Below are 25,532 nucleotides of genomic sequence, written 5' to 3' on the forward strand. Positions count from 1 at the left end.
TCCCTCACCTGCACTCCTGGCTCTCAACCCTGGCTCCATCATCATGTTCCTTCCCAATCTTCCCTAGGTCAAATGGCATCATCATTTGTATAGTGCCCAAGGTCAAAAACAAGGAACTAGCTTTGATTTTTTTCTCTTTGTCTGACTCCTGTCACAAATTCATCAACAAGCCCTGCTGAATCTACCTTCAAAATATCTCCAAATATCACCAATCCATGCACCTCTACACCTCCCTAGTACAAGTCACCATCATCTTTCACCTACTACTTACTGCAACAATTTCCTAAGTGATCTTTATGTTTACAACTGTAAAATAATGGGATCCTGTTCAAATGTACTCCAATGGACAATTAAAATAAAATCTAAAGTATCTACAGCCCTAAATGATTTGGTCCCTGCCTTCACCTTCCTAAACAGACTTAGTACTACTTTCCTCTTTGTTTGCCCACCAGTTTTACTGGTTTTCTTTCTGTTCCTCTATTATACCAATCTCATTTCACTTCAGGGCCTCTGTCCTTTCTTACCCTTTATCAGGAATACTTGCAGAGCTGACTCCTTACCCTCAGCTCTTAGGCTCAAATGTCAAGGGGTCGTCTCTGACCTCTTACCTAAGGTAGCCTCTGTCCTAGTCACACTCTCATTAAGATTATTTGCACTACTTGAAATTATATCATTTATTTCTTCACTTGTTTACTGCCTGTCTCCTCCTACTAGAATTTAAATAAGAAATGTAATGCCTTGAAAGGTGCCCAATACAAAGCTAGTACTCAATAAAGCATTTTCAAAATAATGAATAATGTTTTAAACAAAATAATTTCAGTGGCCGAGGGGTGAGATGGAACCAAGTCTGAATAGGAATAATAAAAATAAATAGCAGTAAAGAAAAGGAATACAAAATATAAACTTCCTTAAAGAAGAGAGAGCGAAAGTTGGAAAACCAAAGTTGTGGAATGGTCATTACAAAAGGAGGAAAACTTGTTCCTTAATTCTCTTTATCTCAATGTCCCCTTTCAGAATTAACCTAAAGTCCTAGGTTCTCTCCTCAGGAAAATGCAAACACACACCAACTTCACAGTTTCAAGAAGTTCAAGAACTCCCTTATGTTCTTGTACTCCAGATTAAAAAGCCCTACAAAATAAACACAAATTCCTAAAAAGTGATTTAATGTTCAGTGATGGAGAAAGGTCACTTAAGTAATAAGAGGAAGCCCAGGGTGTATACTGACTTCCAGACAAGATAAAAGCAAGGTTAGCTGATGATTTAGTAAGAAGGGATAGAAATTTAGTGTTGAGCATAATACCAGGCACATCAGGCATGTAATATGTGTGCAACTAATGTCTACTGAATATTTTGATAGAACAACTGAAAATACTGAAGTACTCTGCATGAAATTCTGAAATCTGGCTTTATAAAAGGTCAACTAGTTTTCTTTTTATAAAATTGTTTCCAAAGTTCAGACTTAGAAGTAGGAAGGAATTACTTCACTAACAGAAGGATGTAGTAAATCACACAAAAGCTTATGAACAGTTTTAAAATAGGCTTTTGTATTTATAATAAAAAGAAATGAATAAATACTTCAGAAATTGTCTTCAGCAAAAAGTAAAACCACCAAGTTTAACATTTCTTATGAAAAAAAGTAATCTCTCCAATCATCCCATCCAAAATCCATGTTCTTTGTTTCTCTGTAATCCAGACTACATTGTAAAGAATGAACTTGTCTTTTTAAAACAATTATATATAACAGTGGTTATAGAAGAGGTAGTTTTTATCATTATCAAGACCTCTAGGAAACATAAGGGTTAAATAGTTTTCAAGAGACTTTCTGAAGTAAAAGAATTTAGTGATACATACACTGATGTTAACAGAATAACCAGACAGGGCCTCCCTGGTGGCGCAAGGGGTTAAGACACAACCTATGAAGCTGTCCGCAGCCTCTGCCACGTGAGCTCCACGCCTGACCCACTTTGTGCAGCAGAGGTCTCCTGGCTCACCCGCTGCTCCCCTCAGCAGTGTATTTCAGCCAGTCTGCCTGTTCTGTTCCCCACTCTCTGGTGAATCCCCTCACCCCCAGCATCTCTGGCCTGTACCCCAGTTCTTGAGTGCATAAATAAATCTTAAAAAAAAAAAAAAAAAAAGAGAGACGCTGGTCCTGATCTCTTTAATAATAAAAAAAAAAAAAATAAGAATAACTAGACAAATACAATCACCTTACTAACTCATTTGAAAATATTATCATGGGGTATATGTACAAGAAAGTTCATATCAGTGTTGTTCATAATTCCCAAAACTGTAAATCCTAAGTCGACACATAGTAGACTAGGTAACACAAATCAACAAACTACAAACTACAGGGATAAATTCAGGAAACATAACACTGAGTAAAGAAGCAAACTGCAAAGGAATACTTAGTACAAATTCCTTTATATACAGTCCAAAACCAAACCAAACTAGAATATGCACATACAAAGATAGTGAAATATTCACATACAAAGATAGTGAAACTTTAAGGAAAAGCAAGAAAGTGGTTATTACAGAAGTGAGGAGAGTGGCTGCCTCTGGGGAAAAGAAGAGATGTGTGACGGGAAGAGGGAATGAATAATAACACCTGCTTTAATTCCTTCTCTATATGGAGGACTTTAAAAGCAAATTACCCTAAACACCGAATCACACAACTGAAAGCCAGAAAGAATACCCAAAGAATCTCTACATTTTGTTATATACTGGTCTGCAAGTAGTGAATTTTATGAGATGGTAACCAAAATAAGATATATTTTGAAAGCTGCCATTAAATAATGCCTTAAATAAGCTTATTGTTTAAAACCAATATTTTATCAATGTACCTTTCTAGTTGTTTCCCACGAAACAACAGTTTAGTTCACTGATCAATGAAAATACAAACACGAATCAGTTTTATCCTCCAGACACAAAAGAGGTGACACTTTCCTTTTATACCTAGCCTACTTTAGTTGAAGTTACAAGCCAACTGTTATTCTATTTGTTTCCTTACAATTTAAAAAAGTTATACTTGAAAAGCTGAAAAACAGTAGAGAACATTTAAAACAACGAATTCCCTGGGATTTAAGGGTCTGAAGTGTTAGAAGGAAAACGCTGGGACACTATCACCTATGCAACTTTTCCTAAAACCTCGATCCTTGACTGTTTAAAGGAAACTACTTATGTATACATATTCCCATGAGTTTTTAGCTTTCAGATCCATGCTTAACCTCGTTATTAAACTTAAAATCTCAAGTATTTTTTTTTTTCAAACAAAAGTCAGCTTACCCTGCCTTTCCTGTGTATAATTTCTACGGAATTTATAAGAGATTATCATGCAAATGCCTATGTAACTCTCGGCTCTTTACTTCCCAAAGTCTATACAAAGCGGCTTAAAAGTGAGTATTTCGAGTGAGGAAAAGCCAGGTTGAACCCCCAAATCTCTGCCTTCCAAATTCCTCAGCTCCACTCCAGAGCGTTTCTAAACAGAACAGTCCCCCCAACAACCAGCGGAGAGCCGCGGCGGGAAGCGCAGCGGTCACCATAGGAACTGCCACCAACCTGAAGCTCCCAAGAAACCAGGGCAATTTTGCCGGACCGCACCTCAGCCGGCTCGGGCAGTGAATACCCACCTCCGGGATCACCCGGGGTCCCCCCGCCTCCGCCAAACCCACCCTTGCAGACGCCTTCTAGGAGGCCTTCTGCTCAGGAGCTGCTTTACTCTAAGCACGAGCATCCCCCTGCTTCTACCTGGAGCTCCAGGTCCCTCCCTGAGTTTGGCGGCCCGCGGTCCTCCCCGGAGCTCATCCTGCCGACAAGTGGGCCACGGCCTCCGCCGGGGAGCCAAGCCCCTTCGCGTCTCCATCCTCCGCCCCTTTTCCCTCTCTTCCCACCCCCAAATCGCCCTGGCCCCGCCCCGGTGGAGGCCGAGGAAGGCGGGAACCCGAGGGAAGAAGGCTGGGGCGGTTAGCGCCGCCGCCGGCCCCGCCCTCACGCTCTGTACCTGAGGGGGGCTCGTCCTCCACCTCCTCGGCGCCTACGCTTCGCTTCCGTCCCGCGCGCCCCCAGTGCCCGTGCGCACGCGTACCTGGCTCGACCCTCTGTCGCGCGGGGACTACAAGTCGTGCGCGCGCACCCACGCACGTAAAGTCGCGTACATCCACCAGCCCGCCTTACAGGGCGCCTGAGAGAGGCCTCTTCCTGGGCCATCCGCGCTGCGCAGGCGCACGCCCACTCAGCGGCCAGCCGCCCCTCCCGCGCGTTCCGTCTCTTAGTAACCAGTCGCTCGCCCCTTCCCACCGCTTCCGACTCCTTGCAGGCAGCTGCCACACCTGGATGGAACACGCATGCGCAGAGCTGGGTCTCTTTCCGCAGCCTTCAACCCTGGAGCACCTGCTGCTTCGCGGCCCCCGCTTTGTGTCACTTTTCCCAAGGATCGGGCACCATTCTGGACCTACGTACAGTAAACCCGTTGCTCCCCAGAACGGCTCGCTGGAGCTTGGAGGTCGTTGTGCTCTCCTGCGGCCGCGCAGAGCCAGTTTTGGGGGGGAGCCTCCTCCTGCTGCATCCCCCTCGGTGAGAGCCCGCCCCGCCTGGCCTGTTCTGGTGAGCCCTGGCAGCCTGCAGTCTGGGGAGCCGGTGGACCCACGGCTCGGGTCAGTCCTGCACGATTCAGTCAGAGTTGAATCAGGGAATGTCAGAACTAGCAATGAAAGTGCAGATTACGGACCTATAGCAGTTCTCCGAATTCCTTTTCCCAGAAAATTTGGTGATGGTTAACGAAAGAAAAGGGTGTACAGCTTCACTTGTTATTTAATATTGTATAATTGTTTTCCTCCTTAATACCACTTCACTTGTCTTCTATCAATGAGAAACGTTAAGTCTGAGAACACTTATTTAACTTAACCAGGTGCAATATTATTTTGGGTCATCCAACTATGTTAAAATTAACGACCTTGCCTAAAAATGGAAAAAATGAGCTTTTTAGTGAAAAAATAAAAATTACATTATTCTGACAAGTTCTTGGAGCCCACCTTGAAAAATGTCTTTTTAACATTTCTTAGTGTTTAAATAATCCAAGAGCGTCTGCACTCTAATGGTGACTTTATCTCCCTGTCTTTTTCTACAGATAAATAGATAACTAGGTTTTTGTAACTGTTCTCTGACGATCTTCATATACTGTACACCTGTGCATTTTAAGAGTAGTCTCTCATTTGAAGATACTAACAATCCCTGTTTTGCCAGGTGAGTACTCATTTTTCCCACAATGTGGTACTGGCAAGCATAAACAAATTTTATGTTAGGACAAATTTCTTTATTAAAGTACACTTAAATGTAATGCCTTATATTTTTCCAACCTCTGCTCTGATTTTTTTCATCATTATTTGTGCCATTACATTTTCTTACATTTTGTAGCATTTATTTTCAAGTACATAATTTGTAAGTAAGTACAGCTACATATTAAAAATTACATTGAGTATCCTAGTTATTTAATGTAAAGCGGTCAGAGGTCCCAAGAGGTACATTTTCTCTGAAATATAATTATATTTGATAAAATAAGTTACAAAGAAGTTTTCAAAGACCATCCTGAAAATAAATATATGTTCTTATTTCTTCTTCAGATACAAGATTATTTTGATGGAAAGTTTCTCATCTAGCATTATTGAAAAGAAATAGGGGAAATGTGGAATTTGACTTTTACTCTGAAATAGGAAGTAATGAGAGCATATTGAGTAGAGGATTGATGTGATCTGCCTTATGTGTTATAAGACTCATTCCAGATACTGTTTGAGGAACATACAATGGGATGGATGGGCAACAGTGGAAATAGAACCAGAAGTGAAGGATTAAATGTGGAATATGAAATAGCATTTTAAAATGATTCCAGCAGCAGTACACAGGTTTCCTGTAATCCTGCATTCTCCTTAAGATGTGGTGCTATCCACCTTTCTAAAGTTGATGATTCTGATGGTAGAAAATTTGTTTCTCTGATTTCTGTAAGTTTGAACATCTCTTTTTATACTTGTTATCTATTTGGCATTCTTCAGTATGTGAATCGTGTCCTTATCTCCTTTGCCCATTTCTCTATTTGGTTTCCTATTTCCTTGGTTTCCTTCTTCCTTGTTGATCCATTCATTTGGTTTGGGGCATTTAGTCTGTTTCCATATCTTGACAACATGTTATAAATCCCTTAGTCAGCTTTGGATAGCACATCTTCCAGTCTCTTCTCTTTCTACTTAACTTTGTTTATAGTTTCTTTATTGAAGATCAGTTTTTAATTGTGAGTAGTTAAGCCCATATGTTTTCCTTCTTTTTGTTTGTCTTTTTAGTTTTTGTTCAAGAAATTATTTTCCACTGCAAGATTATAAATGTATTGTCCCATATTTAAAAATTGTGTTTACAGTTCTTACTTTCACTTTAGGTCATCACTGCATGTGGAATCTTCTATAAGATAGAAGATTTTCATTTTCATCTATACAACAAAGGAGTTAGAACAGACTAAGTTTAGTAATATAGTGTTATCAGACAAAGGAGTGGGCCTGGGGCCCCCAGCCTGATCCAACTTCCCCTCCAACACAGGCAGAGAAGCTGATAGCCAACCAGCCACTGTCCACTGCTCCATCTACCAGGAGATGGACCAAGGGATCCCGCTGCCAAGCCAGGAAAAGGCTTTTGAGACTCTCACTCTGGTCAATATTTAAAATATCTCACAGACACCAGTGAGGGCAGGCAAAGAGTCACTATCAGCAAAAGAGCAAGGAAAGAGCCCTCTGGGGAGACCTCTCTGGGCGAGATATTCCCAGAGGTGCTGGGGTGAAGGGTCTATATAGATGTTAAGGACTCAGGTTTGTTGACAAAGGAATTCAACCTTAATGGCTGAGAAAGCACAGAGAGTGTACTTGGCTAACTTCCATTCGTTGTTGCTAATTGTGGGCACCAATCAGCTGCAGCTTGGTAGTTATGCAGGCCTTGTGACCATCTCCAAGGTGAGTATCTCAGGAAAGCTGTGTACCCACAGCTCCAGTTTGAACTGGTATAGGGGTAAATGATTTTCAGGCTTTTCTGCCCTCCCACCATTCGGATTGCCCTGCCTGATGGGGCACCTGCAGTTATTATGTTAGGGGAAAAAGGATGTCCTAAAGCTAATTCCATACAGGCTTTGTGGACTCCACCCCCACTCCAGACCAAAGCCATCAAGACACTGGGAACAACAAATCCCATCACCACCAAAGGGAAGGTTGCTGGAACCTGAGGGTGGGGTTAAGCAGCCAGGTTTGGTATAAAACCAGACACACGGGCTTTGGGGGTTTTCCCTTTTTTTTTTTTTGGCTCGCAGCCAGCTTGCAGCTGGGGCAGCTCTCCGAGTGCCTTTGGGGTTTCCAGGTCCGCAGATGGGGTAGGACGCATTAAAGACTTTATTTCCCTATTTTCTCCCTGAGTTGTACATTTCCTCATTTCCCTTTCCCTTGTAAATAAACCTTTTATTAACCTTTTGTGTGTGCCTGTAGTGGAGTATTAGTAAGTCCCTTTTAAGCGTGCAGGTGAGGACCCACAGCCAGGCAACCCCTTTTATATCGGGTTGCTCCGTAACAGTTACATTGTTGTAAGCTGTCTTGTTTACTTCTGTGGGCCCTAGAAGGAGTATTGAGATAGTTGCCAAGAGAAGCAGAAGAGGCAGGACAGAGAAGGGGAGAAAGACGGCCAGAGAAGCCCAGAGTAAAGACTTGCCTGGGGCTTGGAGACCTTCCGGCATCCTGGCCTCTCCCCACACCCCTGCCTGCCGTGTACCTAGTTGTTGCACTACATGTAAAGCTCAATAAAAGCCTGAGAAAGCCACCGAGGGCTCCAGAACTCTCCTTTACCCTGTTGCTCGGATCATAAAGAACCAGCCCTGTGACCATCCTGCTCTTACAACTGTCTGGTCTCAAAGGCCGTGACTCTTCTGTGTCTGCAACTCCTTTTCCTTCCAGTAGCAGCAACTTGATAAGCTGTGTAAAGATAGCTCAGAAATGTTAAAAAGAAACAATCAATGAAGGAAATTTATGGCAACAAGTGTCCAGGCCTAGAACCATCAGGTTTTTAACCTCTTATTTACCAGCTTGTGGGAACAGTAAAATATTTGCAAATTTTTGTCCTTGAGTCCTGTCCCGTCCTGTCCCTATCCAAGGACTCTTCCTTTCTCATTAACAACTACTTTGTTATGTGGTACCACCTTTACCATATCATTATGAAGTTCCTACACAAACCTAGAATCAGACTTTTGGTTCTTTTGACATTGTAGCATATTTTACTATCTGGTAAGGCAAGTTTGGTTTTTTTTTGTGTAGGTTTGTGTCCACACTTATTGAGCTCTTTGTTCTTTCATATATATTCATGTATCTTGAATGACAGGCCAAAGAGGCCCCAAGTAGACTTGTTCTCCCTGCATCTCCTCAAGATCCCAGAGATGTTATGGTGAAGATTCATAGGGTCAAATCTACCCTATTGGATTTGGTTCCTTTTCAATCCCTCTGTTAGCTGAATTTAGTGGGCTAGCTGACAATTATATACATTGCCATTATTTTACATTTGTTGATTTCAAGTGCAGTAGATTGTGTCATGAATTTTCTTTTCTAATTTTTTTAGCTTCATATTTTGAAAAAATTTTAGACATAAATGCATCAAGATTAATACATCAGGCATTTTTTATCCTGACTTAAATATTTTGCATGTTTTACTTTCCATATCTGTCACAAAATAATTTAAAAGCAAATTGTTGGTATGATTCTTTACCCCCAATTTCAGCAAGTATCTCCTAAGAACAGGGTATTCACTTTGGTTTTTTTCTTTTCTATACTTATTTTCTTACATCGTAGTTAATTTTTAGACAGTATTTGATTTCTCCCCTCAGGGGTAGTCCCTGGTTTTCCTACCACCTTAGCACCCATGCTCCATCACCACAGTTCCTCATGCTCTTTCTTCCCATTTGACCTCTCTCCTTCCTCTAACCCCTGTTTTATGTCTCAGATCTAAGGGGGTCAGCTTGCAAGTTTTGTCTTTCCTGACACATTGTTTGGATTATTCCACATATATTCCACATATAAGTGAAACCATATGACATTTATCTCTTTCCTTCTGACTTATTTCACTTATTATAATCCCTTCCGTGTTGCTGTAAATAGCATGAGTTTATTGTTATTGATTGCTGAGTAGTATTTCATTGGGTATACATACCACATCTTTTTGATCCATTCATTTGGTTTGGGGCATTTAGTCTGTTTCCATATCTTGACCGTTATAAATAGTGCTGCAGTAAACATAGGAGTACAGGTTTCCTTTCAAATTAGTGTTTTTGTGTCCTCTGGGTAGGTAGATTCCTAGGAATGGAATTGCTGGGTCTTATGGTATATAGATTTTTAGTGTTTTGAGGAACCCCCACACATCTTCCCTAGTGACTGGACCAGTTTACATTCCCACCAGCAGAGTAAGAGGGTTCCTTTTTCACCAAATCCTCACCAGCTTTTGTTGTTTCTGGTCTTTTTAATATGGGTTATTTTCATTGGTGTGAAGTGGTGTCTCATTGTGGTTTTGATTTGTATTTCCCTGATAATAAGTGATACTGAACATTTTTTCATATATCTGTAGGCCATTTGCATTTCTTCTTTAGAGAAGCATCTTTTTAGCTCTTCTGCCCATTTTTTGATTGGGTTGTTTCCTTTGTTTTTGTTGATTTGTGTAAGCTCTTGTAGATCTCAGTCTCTTACCCGTTGTATGGTATGCAAATATACTTTCCCACTCAGTGGGGTGTGTCTTTGTTTTGGTCACTGTCTTGCTGTACAGAAGCTTTTTAGTTTGATGTAGTCCCAACTGTTTAGTCTCATTTGTTTTCCTTCCTTTTGGAGGTGAGTCCTCAAAGACGTTTCTGAACTTTATGTTATGTTTTGTTTATGTTTTCTTCTATATATATTATGGTTTCTGGCCTTATATTCAAGTCTTTTATCCAATCAAGTAGATTTTTGTGTATGGTCTGAGGGAATAGTCTTGTGTTATTCTTTTGCATGCGGTAGTCCAATTTTCCTAGCATCATTTATTGAAGAGACCTTCCTTGTTCCAGTGTATATTCTTTGCTCTTTTGTCATAGATTAGTTGACCATATATGTGTGGTTTTACTTCCGGGCTTTCGATTCCATTGGTATGTGTTTCTGTTTTTGTTCTAGTAGCACTGCTTTTATTATGGCTCTGGAGTATAGTTTGAAGTCAGGGAATATAATGACTCATTCTTCTCCTTTTTATCAGAAGGGCTTAAGGTATTTGGATTTTTTGTGATTATATTGGGAATTTTATTGGAATGGCATTGAGTCTGTAAATTGTTTTGGGTAGAGTGGATATATTGGTAATGTTGATTCTTCCAATCCATGAGCAGGGAATGTCTTTCCATTTCTTTCTGTCTTCTTCTATTTCTTTTAACAAAGTTTTTAAAGGGCCTCCCCCATGGCGCAGTGGTTGAGCACCACGCTGCAAAGCTGTCTGCAGCCTCTGCAGCATTTACAGTATTGGTTCAATTCCCCACGGTCTGCCTGTTCTGCTCCCTGCTGTGGCTCTGGTGAATTATCTCACCCTCCTGCACTTCTGACCTGTACCCTAGTTCTTGTATAAATAAATAAATCTTTAAAAAAACCAAAGTTTTTAATTTTCCTTGTATAGGTCTTTCACCTCTTATGTTAGCTTTATTTAATTTTTTTGGTACAATTGTAAATGGAATGGATTTGTTTTGTTTTTACTTTAATTTCTTCCTCTTCAGATTGCTTGCAAATAAAAAAGCTATTGATTTTTTAAATATTTTTTTTTTTTTGTAACCTGCTACTTTACTGAACTGGTTTATTGCTTTAATTAGTTTTTCCATGGATTTTTAAGGGTTCTCTAAATATATTATCATATCCTCAGCAAATGATAGCTTTACTTTTTCTTTCCCATTTTGGATTTCTTTTATGTCTTTCTCTTACCTGCTTCTCTAGCTAAGACTTCCAGTATTGCATTTAAAAGCAGTAGTGAGAGTGGACATTCTTGTATTGTTCCCCATCTTAATGGAAAGGCTTTCAGTTCTTCACCATGTTTGTTATATATGGCTTTTATTACTTTAAAATATGTCCCTTTAATCCCAGGTTTTTTAAGGGCCTTCATCATAAATGGATGTTGAACTTTATCAAATGTTTTCTTGGCATCTATTGATATGATCATATGGTTTTTCTTTTTGTTGATTTAGTGAATTACATTATTTGATTTTCGGATATTGAGCCATCCTTGAGGATTTTTGCGTCTGTGTTCATTAGGGGGATCAGTCTGTGATTTTCTTTTTATGTGTTGTCTTTGTTTAGATTAGATATTGGTGTAATGTTGGCCTCATAAAATGTATTTGGTAGTGTTCCTTCTTTCACAGTTTTTTGAAAGAGTTTTTGTAGGATTGGCATTTGTTCATCTTTGAGTGTTTGGTAGCACTTCTTTGTGAAACCATCTGGTCCTGGGCTTTTGTTTTTTGGGAGCATTTTGATTACTGTTTCAGTTTACTGCTTGTAATTATTTTGTCTAAGTTTTTTATTTCTTCTTTGTTCAGCCTTGGGTGATTGTATAGTTCTAAGAATTTGTCCACCTCATCTAGATCGTTGAAATTGTTTGCACATAATTGTTCATCATAATCTCTAATTATTCTCTGGATTTCTGCTATGCCTGTTGTAATTTCTCCTCTTTCATTTATTTGAGTTTTCTCCCTCTTTTTCTTTTTGTGCCTGGCTAGGGGGTTTGTCTATTTTGCTTATTTTTTCAAAGAACCAACTTTTGGTTGCATTGATCTTTTGGACTGTCTTTTGTGTTTCTATTCTATTTATTTCTGTGTTAATTTTTATTATTTCCTTTTTTTACTGTTTTTTTTTGCTCCTTTTCTAGTTCCTTGAGATGGGAGATGAGGTTGTTTCTTTGGGTTCTTTCTTGTTCTTAATGTGGGCTTTTATTGCTATATACTTTTCTCTTGCTACTGTTTTTGCATACATTCTGAAAGATTGTGTCATTATCATTTGTCTTAAGGTATTTTTTTTATTTCTTCTTTCATTTCTTCATTAATCCAATGATTATTCAGTATCATGTTGTTCAGTGCCCATGTAATTTGGGATCTCTTTGCTTTCTTTTTGTAGTTGATTTTTAGTTTGATACCTTTATTGTCAAAGAAGATACTTGATATGATTTCTTGTGACCCAGCATGTGGCCAATATTGGAGCATTCTCTATGTTCACTTGAGAAAAATGTGCATTTTGGTTTTTGGCAAATGTGTTTGTTTCCTATAGATGTCTATTAGGACCATGTGATCTGTATCTTTGTTTAGGACTATTTTGTCTGTTTATTTTCCATCTCATTGATCTGTCCATTGGTGAGAGTGGGGTGTTGGAGTCTCCTACCACATATGTATTTTCAGAGACAGTAGTAATTGTCTAATGTATTTTGGTTCTCACTCATTTGGTAAGTATATATTGATCAATATTATGTTTTCCAGATGTCCCCTTGAACATTATATAGTGTCCATCCATATCTCTTTTCATCTTCACTTGCTGGAAGTCTATTTTATCCTGCCCCTGCCTCCTTTGGGTGAAAGACAAATAGAGTATTTGTGGGTACTCTGGCCTTACATAATTATTATTTTTTAAATAATGAATTGAAAGTTTTTGATAAAAAGAATAATAGAAAGGACTAGTAGAGAAAGTATTATTTTCTCAAAGATGGTGGAACATAAATCTGGTAAATTCCTTTAAAAAAAAATACTCACAGACACTGTGGAACATACAAACCTTCCAACAAAGAAAATGTAAATAATTAGAGAAAGAATCAATTTTACTTTATATTTTTGGTATCTGTGTCATTTTCATTTAAAACAAACATTGCCATGAAGTTAGTTGTTGAAATTCCTGCTGTATTCACTTGTTAACATTTTTTTACCCCAAGCTATCAAGTTGAAGAAATACTTCCACTACGTAAAGCGTTATCTGAAAATCACCTTGGTATTTGTTCATCTGTCCCAATGGGATTTTCTCTGAGTAAATCTACTACTCAGGTATCTGCTATGCATTTAGATTCAAAAGTGGATGATCACTTAATCCAAGGGACTGAGAAAAGCAAGCTGGAACCAGTGACTCAATTATTCCAAAACACGAAGAAAATAAGATTAGAAGACACAAACCAAGAAATCTTTACAAAGACTAAAGAAACTGGCACAAGAGCTCTTTCAGAGGAAGACTTGGGTTCAGTGGTATATGTTAAAGAATGTGATGGAATAGAAATGACAGATGTGGAATGAAGTCATTTGTACCTGTTGTCAAAGAAACCAAAAATTGCTTTTGACAAGGTATGTTGAATGAGAAAACCTTAATAAGAAAACCTAACAAAATGAAGAAAAAGAATTGCTTATTTTTCACTATTTTTCAATCACCTTTCACTGCATTTTTTGATGATAAGTACTCAAAAAAGTTGCTTTAGGAAGAAAAAGCTTTACAAAATTCAAAGCATATTTCTCTGGTATTACATTCTATCCTTGTCAAAAATCAGAGTTTTTGATTAAGAGTATTTAAATAGCACCAAAACATTGTAATCATAATGTATTTAAAATTGATGAAAAACTAAACATAAACTGTACCCAAACAATTTGAGATCAGTATTTTACACTACTTCTAGTGTACGAATTTTGTAATTTTGTATGTTATGTTTCCAATTTGGGATTTTGCTTCAGGGTGCTGTAAAAGATCTGTGGTAATCTGTATTTTTGTTCTGTAAGTGATCTGTGTTAATCTGCAAAAATCCAGTAAATTGTGTAACTTCTTTAACATTCCACATTTTAAGTTTTCCTTTTAAAGCCTTTTTCCTCCCACATTGAATTCACTGCAGTTTGAAAATAGTTATTTCCAAGTATAATAGTTTATCTTGCAGGTGCTACCACTTTATACCACCAATATTTACCATAAGAAAGCAGTCTAGTGTTAAAAAAATTCTTGTTTCATATATCAGTTTGCCACTGTAAGTATCTAGCAGTTTGAAACAGCAGTATTGTTACACGTAATGTTTGATGAAAATAAAGCCATTTTGTGTCTGGCTTTATTATGACCTGTAACTATATTATATATGTTTTGGGCATTTTTTATATACTTTAATTTTTAATGACTATCTCTAATAGCCAATTGAGTAATCTCCTTAATATTCATAAAAACAAAGAAAAAATATCATCTTAGGAGAAGTAATATTTTATAAATCAGAAGAATGCTAAACAAAAGTAGGGACTAATCAACCTAGAGTAAAAATAATTGTTGAATGGAACATAAGCCAATAAGATGATGCTTTTTATCATTTACAGAACATAATTCTTTGGAAGAAAAAAATATATCTAAATCATTTATTCACCTAACCTGGAACTGTACTGAGTGTTGGGGTAGAGTTGAGTGTAGCCATTGCCTTCATAGTATGTACTATGTATTTCCCAAGGAAAGATAAAAAATCAGATTTTTCTGTAAGATGCAAATTGTGATGGGACAGGATGTAAAACGTTCAGACTTATCAGGAGACATAAACTTGACTTTTAATTGTGCAAAGCAGGAAGGCTTCTGTGAGGACATGATAATTATAGTAGTCATACTGCTGTCCAAGTGAAATGATGTTGGTCAAGATGTTGAGAAGGGTAGATACTCCAGGTAAAGTATGGCATGGAGGTTCCCTGGAGGAAAGGGTGACTTCAAGAGCACAGTTTTTATACATACCAGGTTTCTAAGACAAGTAGACAGTTGTATGTATGGAACTAAAAATATAAAATTGGAAATTGTACACAAAAGTGTTGTTTAAAGTCATGATAAAGAGATTGCTTAAGGCTAATGTATAGAGTGAGATAAAATCCTGAGAAACTACAGCGTTTAAGAACTGGTCGGGGCAGGGAAAACTGACAAAGGAGACTGAGGTGTAGATAATGAGCTTGGTAGAAAACCAAGACAGGGTAATGTCAAGATTCCTAATCTGAGTTGTTCATCTTAACTGCAAGGTTAGATGAAAACGGAAAGGTTCATTGGATCAGACCAGCAAACTGAGACCACTGGAGAAGTAAGATGAGACTGAGTACGTGTTTGAGTGTCAGTGGAAGACTCCAATAGAGATGGCTCCAAGGGAGAGCTAAGAATAACCAAAGGACAGAGGTCTCAGAGCAGTTAGGAACTAATGGGATTCCTACTCAAGAAATTAAGGGGAAAAACTACCATCTCAAGTTTTATTAACTATCTTCTTATTTTGTAAGAAAGACTAATTCAGGGCCTCCCTGGTGGCACAAGGGTTAAGACGCAACCTATGAAGCTATTGGCAACCACTGCAGCACGAGTTCAATCCCAGCCAAGGAGCAACCCACATGGTGCAGCAGACCTCTCCTGACTCAAGTGCTGCTCCCCTCAGCAATGTATTTCAGTCATTCTGCCTGTTCTGTTCCCCACTCTGTCTCTGGTGAATCCTCTCATCCCCCACACCTCTGGCCTGTTCCCCAGCTCTTGTATGCATAAATAAATAAATCTTAAAAAAAAAAAGGAAAAAAAAAGACTAATGCAAGTGACTTCAAAAAAAAAGGGTAAAAATAAATAAATGAGGAGCCATTACATCTTATTATAGCTTTATTTGGAGTTCTGGTCATTCAAGTGTCAACATCATCACACTGAACACTGGATGCTTTTTCAAGATTCAAGTCTTGATGATATCTATTGTAACTGAAGGAGGGACTGATTTCTGAGAAGACTGAAAAAGTGACCACAAATGCTTTGGGCACCTCTCACCAAGAGGAGGGCCCTTTACCCCACTCCTTAACTCTGGGCTGACTTTGCTGTTGTTTTTGTGCCAGTAGAATATGGCTGAAATACTACTTCCAAGGCTAGCCCTGGGCTAAGACGCCCTAGCAAGAGTCCTTGACCAAATGCAAGGGTGTGACTAAAGTCATAGGGAACCTCCCAGTGCAGCCAACCCTTGCTGAATGAAGCTGCACTGTTAGGCTCAGGTGAAACCAATAGGGGAATCGCTCAATTTGTTCATATAAAGTGTTAGAAATAGTGAACTGTTTTAAGTCACAAATATTTGAGGCGGTCTGTTACATAGCAATAGTTAACTGAAATTATCACTTTGCTACTTTGGCTTGCTGGGGACTTTCCCAACTGATGGGTTTTCTTGCTAGCTGTAGTGAGGGATACCCTCCCACCCCAAGTGGTAATGTTCATTGGCCTCTGTGTGTTTGTTTTCTGATTCACCCAGTCCTATTACTTAATGTATTGCGAATATAAGCGTTCATTTCTTTAAACGCAACGGTAACGTGTCTTTTAAAATTGATTTTAACTGGTCCAACCACTATGGAGAGCTGTGTGGAGATTCCGCAACCTACTAACATAGAGCTTCCATATGATCCAGCAATTCCACTCCTAGGTATTTACCCAAAGGACACAGAAACATCAATTCCAAAGAGCACCTGCACCCCTATGTTTATAGCAGCACTGTTTACAATAGCTAAGTCTGGAAACAACCCAAATGCCCAAAAATAGATGACTGGATCAAGAAGATGTGGTACATATACACCATGGAATATTACTCAGCATTCAAAAAAGATAAACACATGCAATTTGCAGCAACATGGATGGCGCCGGAAGGGATCATGCTCAGCGAAATAAGCCAGAAAGAAAAAGAAAAATACCGGATGGTCTCACTCATAGCAGGAATCTAGAAAACCTAAATAAGGGACCCGGAAAAAGAATAACTATAAGAAAGAAAAAATCAAAATCAACAAACAACTATGAACCAGAGACACACTAAGGCGGGGGCGGGGGGAGAGGGGGAGCGGGGAAAGGAGGGATTGGGGTCAAAATAAGGGGGTTGCAATTGTATGGGGAATATAAAAATAAAAATTTTTAAAAATAATAATAAAATTGATTTTAGTTTCCTCACCTTCCAAGTGGAGTTTTAGGCCCTCTGGACAGTGAGACGGCTACGTAAAGACCTGCTGCGACCATGGACAGTTTGACAGGTTTTCTACATGGGCCTGACCTGTGATCAGTCAGCGTTCCTGGCGGACTTCCCAGACTCGCCCCTCCAGGCGCCCCCTCCAGCCTGACAGAGCAGCTCTCCTACCTTCGCCCCGGTGACTCTCACCGCTGTGCGGCCGCGCGAGGCGCTTGCCTTCCAACTGGGCCCTCATGGCTTCCGGTACCATTTGAAGGGGGACTGCGCCCTGCCTCTACCTGGTTTGGCACCGGCTGAGCCACTGCGAAGACCCCTCAGGCACCCGGCGGGCTGCTCGGCCCACCAGGTAGCTCGAGGCCGGACGCGACCCTCCGCCTTTCCCCGCGCTTCCGGCCGCCGCGCCCGCGCCCTCCCCTCCTCCCGCCCCTCCGCGGGCGGGCCTGGCTGGGCGGGCCTGGCTGGGCGGCCGGCGAGTGGGCGGCCCGCGGAGGCTGGGGTCACACGCGACCTTCTCCCGCACCAGCTCGCGCGCGGCCAGAGGCACCCCCGGGAGCCGCAGGTGGGTGAGGCCGGATGCGGGGTTTCTGGGCGCTGCGGCCTGGGTAGGGGCCTTAGCCTTCTCCCCGGGCGCGCCGGGCGTCCCGGGCCCCGGCGGCTGCCTGGGGACTTGGGATCCTGGGACCCGGCCCGCCGGGCGCGCGGTGGCTGGTGCTGAGGGCGCAGCAGCTTACACTGGGCGTTGGGAACGAGCCAATTTCACCGCGAGGTGGTTTATTCCCAACACGGGAGGGGGAAAATGTTAACCTTGTGGGCGGTCATCTGTGACCTCACCCCCAAAGAGCCAAAAAAAGTCGAATTAAAACATGCATACCACCTGAAAGAGACTCAGCTTAAGTTACGTACTGCAAAGAGGCAGCAAAATAGCCTCGGTAAAGTTTGCTAAGGAGCTGAGTCTGCCCAGAAGGGTAGACGGAATTGTGTTATTTTTTCCCTGCTCCGTGATGGACAAGCATGTTTGACTATTCAGATTAGTGCTAGCGAAGTGCCCTCCTAGAGCATAGAAATAAGATTGCCTTCCTAGAGAAAAACTATAAAAATAGCAATGAAACGGTATGAGATAAGCAGAGTTAGTTTAAATAAAATGTAGCAGGCTTTCCAAGTCTTGACTATGTCATGACAATTATAGACTATGTCCCAAGTTTTCTATGCAGAGACTATAAATTGCCTCAACTTTTATGTGGCATAACTTATTAATATATATAGATTAATGAAAATATGAAGACTTTAATTTTTCTAAGATTTATTTATTTTTATTAATGCATACAAGAACTGGGGTATAGGCCGGGGGTGGGGGGTTGTGAGAGAATTCACCAGAGACAGAGTGGGGAGCAGAACAGGCAAACTAACTGAAATACACTGCTGAGGGGAGCAGCTGGTGAGACCTAAGAGGTCTGCTGTGCCTTATGAGTTAGCTCCGTGCCTGGGGATCAAACTCAGGATGCAGTGGCTACAGATAGCTTGATAACGCTGAGACCTTAACCCCTGCACCACCAGGGAGGCCCTAAAGACTTTAATTTTTCAGTGGAATTGTGCTTTAGGATGTTAGCTAAAGAACTTGATCTAACTATAGACTTTAATAACACATTCTATCCCAGTTCTTTAACCTGGAGGAAAATTGTGACCATTCTAAAAAATAGACTTGGAATAGAATGGTTTCTTTATGACTACTCAAAATAGTTACTACTGCTAGTATTTTCAGCCCCACCTTATACTTTATTACCACTAACAAAAATAATGTGTAGTGTCTAAAAATAATAAAATTGTTAATAGATTTCCCATGTGACCCTGAAACTGTGATTGCCTCCCCCCCCCCTCAGGCAGTCAATCGTAATTTAATATGGATTTTTTTTATTAATTAGTTTTTTTTGTATTTTTACATCATTGTTCATTTTTAAGCAATATTTGCCCTCCACCCCCTCAGGTGTAGTCCACATAGTTTCCTTCATCAGTGCACCCGTGCACCATCACCACAGTCCCCTGTGCTCCTCCCTCCCTCCCTCTGATCCCTCTCCCGCCTCCTCCCCTGTAGTATGTCTGATTTATAATTGTCCGTTTTTGCTTTGTTGTGTTTTGTACTGTTATTATTTTTTTACACTGATGTCTTAGTTGGTTCCCTTATAGTCCTGCTATAACTGAAACCATCTGCTATTTTTCTTTTTCCTTCTGGCTTATTTCACTGAGCATAATTCCTTCTAGCTCCATCCACGTTACTGCGAATGGCATGAGTCTATCTTTTTTGATTGCTGAATAATATTCCATTGTGTATGTATACCACATCTTCTTGATCCAGTCATCTATTTTGGGGCATTTGGGTTGTTTCAGATTTTACCTATTGTAAATAGTGCTGCAATAAACAAAGAAGTACAGGTGTTCTTTTTAATCAATGTTTTTGTGTCCTTTGGGTAGATCCCTAGGAGTAGAATTGCTGGGTCATATGGTAGCTCCATTTTTAGTAGACTGAGGAACCTCCAGACAGCTTTCCATAGTGGCTGGACCAGTTTGCACTCCCACCAGCAATGTAGGAGAGTTCCTTTTTCATCATATCCTTGCCAACATTTGTTGTTGCTTGTTTTTTTGATATGTGCCATTCTTACTGGTGTAAGGTGGTATCTCAATGTGGTTTTGATTTGCATTTCCTTGATGATAAGGGATGTTGAACATTTTTTCATATGGCTGTTGGCCATTTGCATTTCCTCTTTGGAGAAATGTCTTTTGAGTTCTTCTGCCCATTTCTTGACTGGATTGTTTATTTTGTTTTTGTTGAGCCATGTGAGTTCTTTGTATATCTTCGTGATCAGTCCCTTATCAGTTGAATGGAGTGCAAAGATTTTTTCCCATCAGTGGGGTGTCTCCCTGTTTTGGTTAAAATCACTTTTGCTGTGCAGAAGCTTTTAGTTGGATATAATCCCGGGTGTTTATCTTTGCCTTCACTATCACTGCTTTGGGTGATGTGTCTTTAAAGATGTTTCTGAGATGTATGTCTTGTAGTGTTTTACCTATATTTTCTTCTATATATTTTATGGTTTCAGGTCTTATGTCCAGTTCTCTTATACATTTTTAGGATTTTTGTGCGCGGTGAGAGGTAGTGGTCTACTTTCATTTTTTTGCATGTGGTGGTCCATTTTTCCCAGCACCATTTATTGAACAAACTGTCCGTGTTCCATTGCATGTTCTTTGCTCCTTTGTCAAAGATCAGTTTTCCATATAAGTGTGGTTTTATTTCTGGGCTCTCTATTCAGTTCCATTGGTCTGTGTGTCTCTTTTTGTTCTCATACCAAACTTTTAATTATTATGGCTTTATAGTATAGCTTGAAGTTTGGAAGTGTGGAAGTGTGATACCTCCTTTCTCCTTTATTTTCATCAGTAGGGCTTTGGCTATTTGTGGTTTTTTTTGTTGTGTGTGTGGTTCCATAAGAATTTCATCAGTATTTGTTCTATTTCTTTGAAAAATGTCATTGAGTTGTTCTTTTTTTTAGCTTTTTTGTTTTGTTTTTTTTTTTTAAGATTTATTTATGTATTTATACAAGCACTGGGTACAGTCAGAAGCGCGGGAGGGTGAGAGAATTCACCAGAGCCAGAGCAGGGAGCAGAGCAGGCAGAAGGACCGAAGTACACTGCTGAGGGGAGCAATGTGGGACCCTCCTCCAGTGGCCTGGGAGCAGCCAGGGATCGAACTGGCGCTTTAGAGGCTGCAGGCAGCTTCGCAACCCAGCGCTCAACCGCTGTGCCACCGGGGAGGCCCTGCTAAGCATATATTATCTGGACTTACAATGCACATTTTAAAAGACTGGTCAAATCACATTAAAAAGAACTTCATTTGCTTGGTTCAAATTGATTACCTCTGCGCCACCAGGGAGGCCCTCTCCTTTTCTCTTTTGGCTCTTTTTATTTCTGTATCTTCGAAAGTACTGATCTGTTCTTCCACTTCATGGATTCTCTTTTCATTACTTTTCCCAGAGTTCTTTATCTCCTCTAGTAATCTTTTAATCTCCTGCATTTCTTTTCTTTCCTTTCTTGAGGTCTCAACTTCATTCTTCAGTTCAGTGATTATTTGTCTGAAATTATTTTTTTCTTTTCACTTTCTTTCTGTTTTTTAATCATGATCATTAATTCTCTATTTGACAGGCCCTGAGAAGTTCTTCCATGTCAATGTTGAGCTCTGGTGACTGTTTTTCTTTTTGTGGTGTGTCCTCCTTCTTTGGGCTTGCTTGGTTATTTATATTTTTCCTTCTTCCTACTGTTTGCTTTCTAATTAGTTCTATGCATTGGGACGTTGTGCCACTGGTGGTGGCGTGCATCTCTTTGGGGTGCTCCTTCAGTAGTGTTGGAAACTGTTTACCAGACCCAGTCCAGCACTGTATGCCAATACTCCACCAGGGCGTTGATGCTGTGTTGCTGGGCACTGCCCCTTACAGTGTCCTCCCTCTGTATTTACTCAGTTCCAACAGAGAATCAGCTAGTTGGTGATTTTGTGATTTTGTTCTGATCACTAGGTGGCGCCAGAGACCTGTATTTGCTGACCTGTGCTTTCTCCCAGTGGTTCTCTGAGGAACGGGAGAGGTGGGTGGGGAGAAGCACCTCAGCACAGGGGCTCTTGTGCAAGTTGAGTGATGTGTCTGCCCCGTGTTCACCCAGTGCTGTGCCCACACCTGTATGGATCCCGTGCCCTGAATTCTGCGCTCTGGTCTCAGTTCCAGGGTTATCAGATCCAAAATGCTGGCTGTCACCCTGTGCAGTGCCCACTGTTATGGCCCGTCCCACGCCCCAGATCCTGTGTCTGGCTCTCAGTTCCAGAAAGGGGTCGTGCTCCACGCCTTGTTTCCCTTCTTACCCCTGTTTGTGTGGCCCACCCTCTCTCAGCCTGAGGGTGGTTTTGGGATCCCTGGCTTCCATCAGAAGTTGGTGATTTTTGTTCTAGTCACTAGGTGGAGCCAGAGATCTTTCCTAGTATCCTTCCTGAACTGTGCCCCTTCCCCTCCCCGCCAATAGAGTGGGGGTGGCTTGGAGCACCTCAGTGGCGTGAGGGAGCTGTGTGTGCCCTGTGCCCTACGTTCGTGGGGATCCCAGACCCTGAATTTCGTGCCCCAGTTCTCAGTTCCGAAGTCCTCAGATCCGCGATGCGGGCAGTAGCCCAGTTCAGTGCCCGCAGAAATGGCACCTTTTGCACCCCACTCCCTTGCGGTGAGCCCGGTTTTTGATGACCCAGTGAGGGTCATTCACCTCAGCGAGGGTTCCTGCGCGTCTCCCCAGCAGCTTAGGTTGCAGGCGCGGGGACCGGGGCAGCTGTGATCAAGCTATTTTCTTTTGGTAACTTCGCCCCCATTTCACGTTGTCTGTCCCCTAGTCTTGTCCATATTTTCTACTTCTAGGATGCTTTGATCTCTTTCATCATTGATCTTAATAACGTTGAAATAGTTTCACTTCCTTTTGAGGGGGAATGTATGTTACACATGCAGAAATAGGTAGAAGAAGAAAATAGGTACACACCAAAACATTAATTGTGATCATCTAAACAGGCTGGCATTATGGATTATTTTATTTTGCTCTTAGCTTATTGAGATATATTCCATAATGCATTTGTAGATTTATTGTTTGAAAAATCTATGTCCTTATTCCATATCAGTTGAAATGGTTTGAGATTTGTCTTTATATATTTCCTTTCAATACTCAGTTGTAGAGCCTCTCTGGTGGTACAGCGGGTTGAGTGCAGCACTGTGAAGCTGTCAGCGGCCTCTGCAGCGCAGATTCGATCCCTAGCCAGGGAGAAACCCACATGGCACTGCGGACCTCTCCGGCCTCACCCGCTGCTCCCCTCAGCCTGTTCTGCTCCCCACTCTGTCTCTAGTGAATTCTCTCACCCTCTTGCACCTCTGACCTGTACCCCAGTTCTTGTATAAATAAATAAATCTTAAAAAAAAAAAAAAAGAATACTCAGTTGTAGAATTACTAAAGGCTAACGATAAAGTTAAGGACAAGAAAAGCAACTAGTCTGGATACTTAGAGAATTGGAAAAGTTTAGGTTAAATAACCAAGAATTGATAGCTAGAAAATAGAATTTCATTTTCCTTTTATATATCAATCAATTTGTTTGCCTTTCATTTTCAAAAGCATGCAGATCCCATTTCCAAAGAAGAATTGCTTCCAGTTACTTTGTAACTTCAAGGTCCCAGCAGCTGGCTTTAAAAGCACAGTAAAAAGTGGGCTCATTTTACAGTCTATTTCCAATGATGTGTACCAAAATCTGGCAGTAGAAGACTGGATCCATGACCACATGAATCTAGAAGGCAAGCCAGTTCTTTTCCTTTGGAGAAATTCTCCCTGTGTTGTGATTGGTAGGCATCAGAATCCTTGGCAGGAATGCAACCTGAATCTGATGAGAGAAGAAGGTATAAAACTGGCTCGAAGAAGAAGTGGAGGAGGAACTGTTTACCATGATATGGGTAATATCAATTTGACTTTTTTTTCAACCAAAAAAAAGTATGATCGGATGGAAAATCTGAAATTAGTTGTAAGAGCTCTGAATGCTGTCCAGCCTCAGCTGGATGTGCAGCCTACCAAAAGGTTTGACCTTTTACTTGATGGACAGTTTAAAATCTCAGGAACAGCTTCTAAGATTGGCCGGACTACTGCTTATCACCATTGCACTTTATTATGTAGTACTGACAGGACCTTCTTGTCATCTTTGCTGAAGAGCCCTTACCAAGGGATCAGAAGCAATGCCACTGCCAGCATACCTTCCTTAGTAAAAAATCTTTTGGATAAGGATCCCACTCTGACCTGTGAAGTAATGATGAATGCTATTGCTGTAGAATATGCTGCTTATCATCACATTGATAAACATATTCACCTAATAAACCCAACAGATGAGACACTGTTTCCTGGAATAAATAACAAAGCCAAAGAACTACAAACCTGGGAGTGGATATATGGCAAAACTCCAAAGTTTACTATAAACACTTCTTTTAATGTATTATATGAACAGTCATATTTGGAAATTAAAGTATATATAGACATAAAGAATGGAAGAATTGAAATTTGTAAAATTGAAGCACCTGATCATTGGTTGCCATTAGAAATATGTGACAAATTAAACTCAAGTTTTATTGGCAGTAAGTTTTGCCCAGTTGAAACTACATTACATAAAACAAGTCTAGAAGATGATGAACTGCACAGTAAATGGAATATTCTCTGTGAAAAAATTAAGGGGATAATGTGATTTCAAGTAAATTTCTTAATATTTGTTTAAATGAGAAAATTTAAATTTCAAATGTACACTGTATGTCTCCTAAAATAAAAAAGGCCTATTCTCTTATAGTAACTTCTCAATTTAAAGTTGTCTGTCCCCTAGTCTTGTCCATATTTTTCTACTTCTAGGATACTTTGATCTCTTTCATCATTGATTTTAATATTTCAAATACATTTATAGTTTAACTCATTACCATTGGAGATTTATACCATTATCAAACATTCTGACCTCAAAAAATTAGTTTTTCTTTCTCCTAGGGAATATAACCCAGGGTTCTTGCCACCTTGTATTCCTTAAACTCTAAAATTCTCCCTTTTAATTATAATTTCTTATCCTTCACCCTCTCCCATTAAGTCAAACCTATTGTACTTTTCTGAGCCCTTAACTCTTTCCTAATCTCATTTCATCTCAACTCCAGCATGAAATTTTTCAAAATGTCCTTTATTACCTGCATTTGCTTCTCTCTTGACCTACAATGGTCACTTTTATTATTCCAACAATTGATTTTTCTACTAATACACAGATGGTTCTTTTAAAAAGTAAGTAATAAAGCACTGTATGTTAGTTTGCTAGGGCTGCAATAACAAAATGCCAGTTAGAGTAGCTTTAACAATAGAATGGTCTTCCTTTCCCCACTGATCTGAAAGACACATTTACTGTGTATTAATTACTCATACACACATTCACTTTGTCGCTCTCAGACATGTTCTCAGACTCCTCATTCATGTTCCAGATGCCTTATTCTAGCCCATTAATTTATTTTCCATTCTTATGCCCAAACATTTTTTTAATCATGTACTTTGTCTTTATAGTTGGTCAAGCAAATGTCCTAGTGGTAGTCTCTTTTTGTCACTTTAATAAATTGATTTGGAGAACTGACATCTTAAGTCTTCCCATTCAGCAATATAACTTGTCTTTCCAGTTATTCTAGTTTTAAACTTTTATATCCTTCCATAAAGATTTTTTTTCCACATAGATCTTGCACATTTCTTGATATATTTAATAGGTAAACTTGTATTTGTAGCCTTCCAGTGTTCTAATTGGATTTAGGGATAGAACTTCCAAAATCTAGAATTATGACTAGTATGTCTAGACTCTCTTCCTTAAGTATCATTATCTCTTAGGGAGAATTCCTATGAGAGTTGGATAAGTTAATTTCATAGGGTTGTGGGTTGCTTATACTTGATAGTGCATACACTCTAGAAATCAGAGTTGTTTCAATAGGAAACAAAGAAGGTCTAACACATGTGCT

General features: G+C 40.1%; 3 protein-coding genes across 9 annotated transcripts in view; 2 read left to right on the top strand and 1 right to left on the bottom strand.

Moving 5' to 3' along the window:
* Positions 1-17,191, bottom strand: part of TSGA10 (testis specific 10) — a 104,896-nt gene extending 87,705 nt beyond the window's left edge. For 2 of the 6 annotated variants that reach the window (XM_037527932.2, XM_037527931.2), the window contains exon 1: positions 3,745-3,801. In XM_037527932.2, coding sequence (XP_037383829.1) covers positions 3,745-3,801 — 57 coding nt within the window. The other 4 variants (XM_054701898.1, XM_037527939.2, XM_037527943.2 and 1 more) reach the window with 4 other exon arrangements.
* Positions 4,215-15,796, top strand: CUNH2orf15 (chromosome unknown C2orf15 homolog). 2 transcript variants are annotated; one of them, XR_005128414.1, is made up of 3 exons: positions 4,215-4,649; positions 5,123-5,238; positions 12,961-13,039. XR_005128414.1 is itself a non-coding variant. In XM_037527944.2 (3 exons), exon 3 carries the CDS (start codon positions 13,037-13,039, stop codon positions 13,310-13,312), a length of 276 nt encoding a protein of 91 aa, XP_037383841.1. In that variant the 5' UTR covers positions 4,232-4,569; positions 5,123-5,238; positions 12,961-13,036; the 3' UTR covers positions 13,313-15,796. The 2 variants fall into 2 exon arrangements, 1 of the variants encoding a protein (XP_037383841.1); XM_037527944.2 differs by having other exon boundaries at positions 4,232-4,569; positions 12,961-15,796.
* A 286-nt stretch (positions 17,192-17,477) lies between the features above and the next one.
* On the top strand, positions 17,478-24,295 carry LIPT1 (lipoyltransferase 1). The gene is made up of 2 exons (XM_037527945.2): positions 17,478-17,533; positions 23,143-24,295. The coding sequence occupies exon 2, from the start codon at positions 23,144-23,146 to the stop codon at positions 24,248-24,250; it is 1,107 nt and encodes a 368-aa protein (XP_037383842.1). The 5' UTR covers positions 17,478-17,533; position 23,143; the 3' UTR covers positions 24,251-24,295.
* The last annotated feature ends 1,237 nt before the right edge of the window (positions 24,296-25,532 follow it).

This window comes from Talpa occidentalis, unplaced genomic scaffold, assembly GCF_014898055.3.
Source record: "Talpa occidentalis isolate TD23 unplaced genomic scaffold, MPIMG_talOcc4v2.1 talOcc4.5, whole genome shotgun sequence".
Lineage (NCBI taxonomy): Eukaryota > Metazoa > Chordata > Mammalia > Eulipotyphla > Talpidae > Talpa > Talpa occidentalis.

Excerpts from the sequence above, each read along its gene's own strand:
- LIPT1 (XM_037527945.2), top strand. The coding sequence starts at position 23,144 with ATGCAGATCCCATTTCCAAAGAAGAATTGCTTCCAGTTACTTTGTAAC.
- CUNH2orf15 (XM_037527944.2), top strand. The coding sequence starts at position 13,037 with ATGGGATTTTCTCTGAGTAAATCTACTACTCAGGTATCTGCTATGCAT.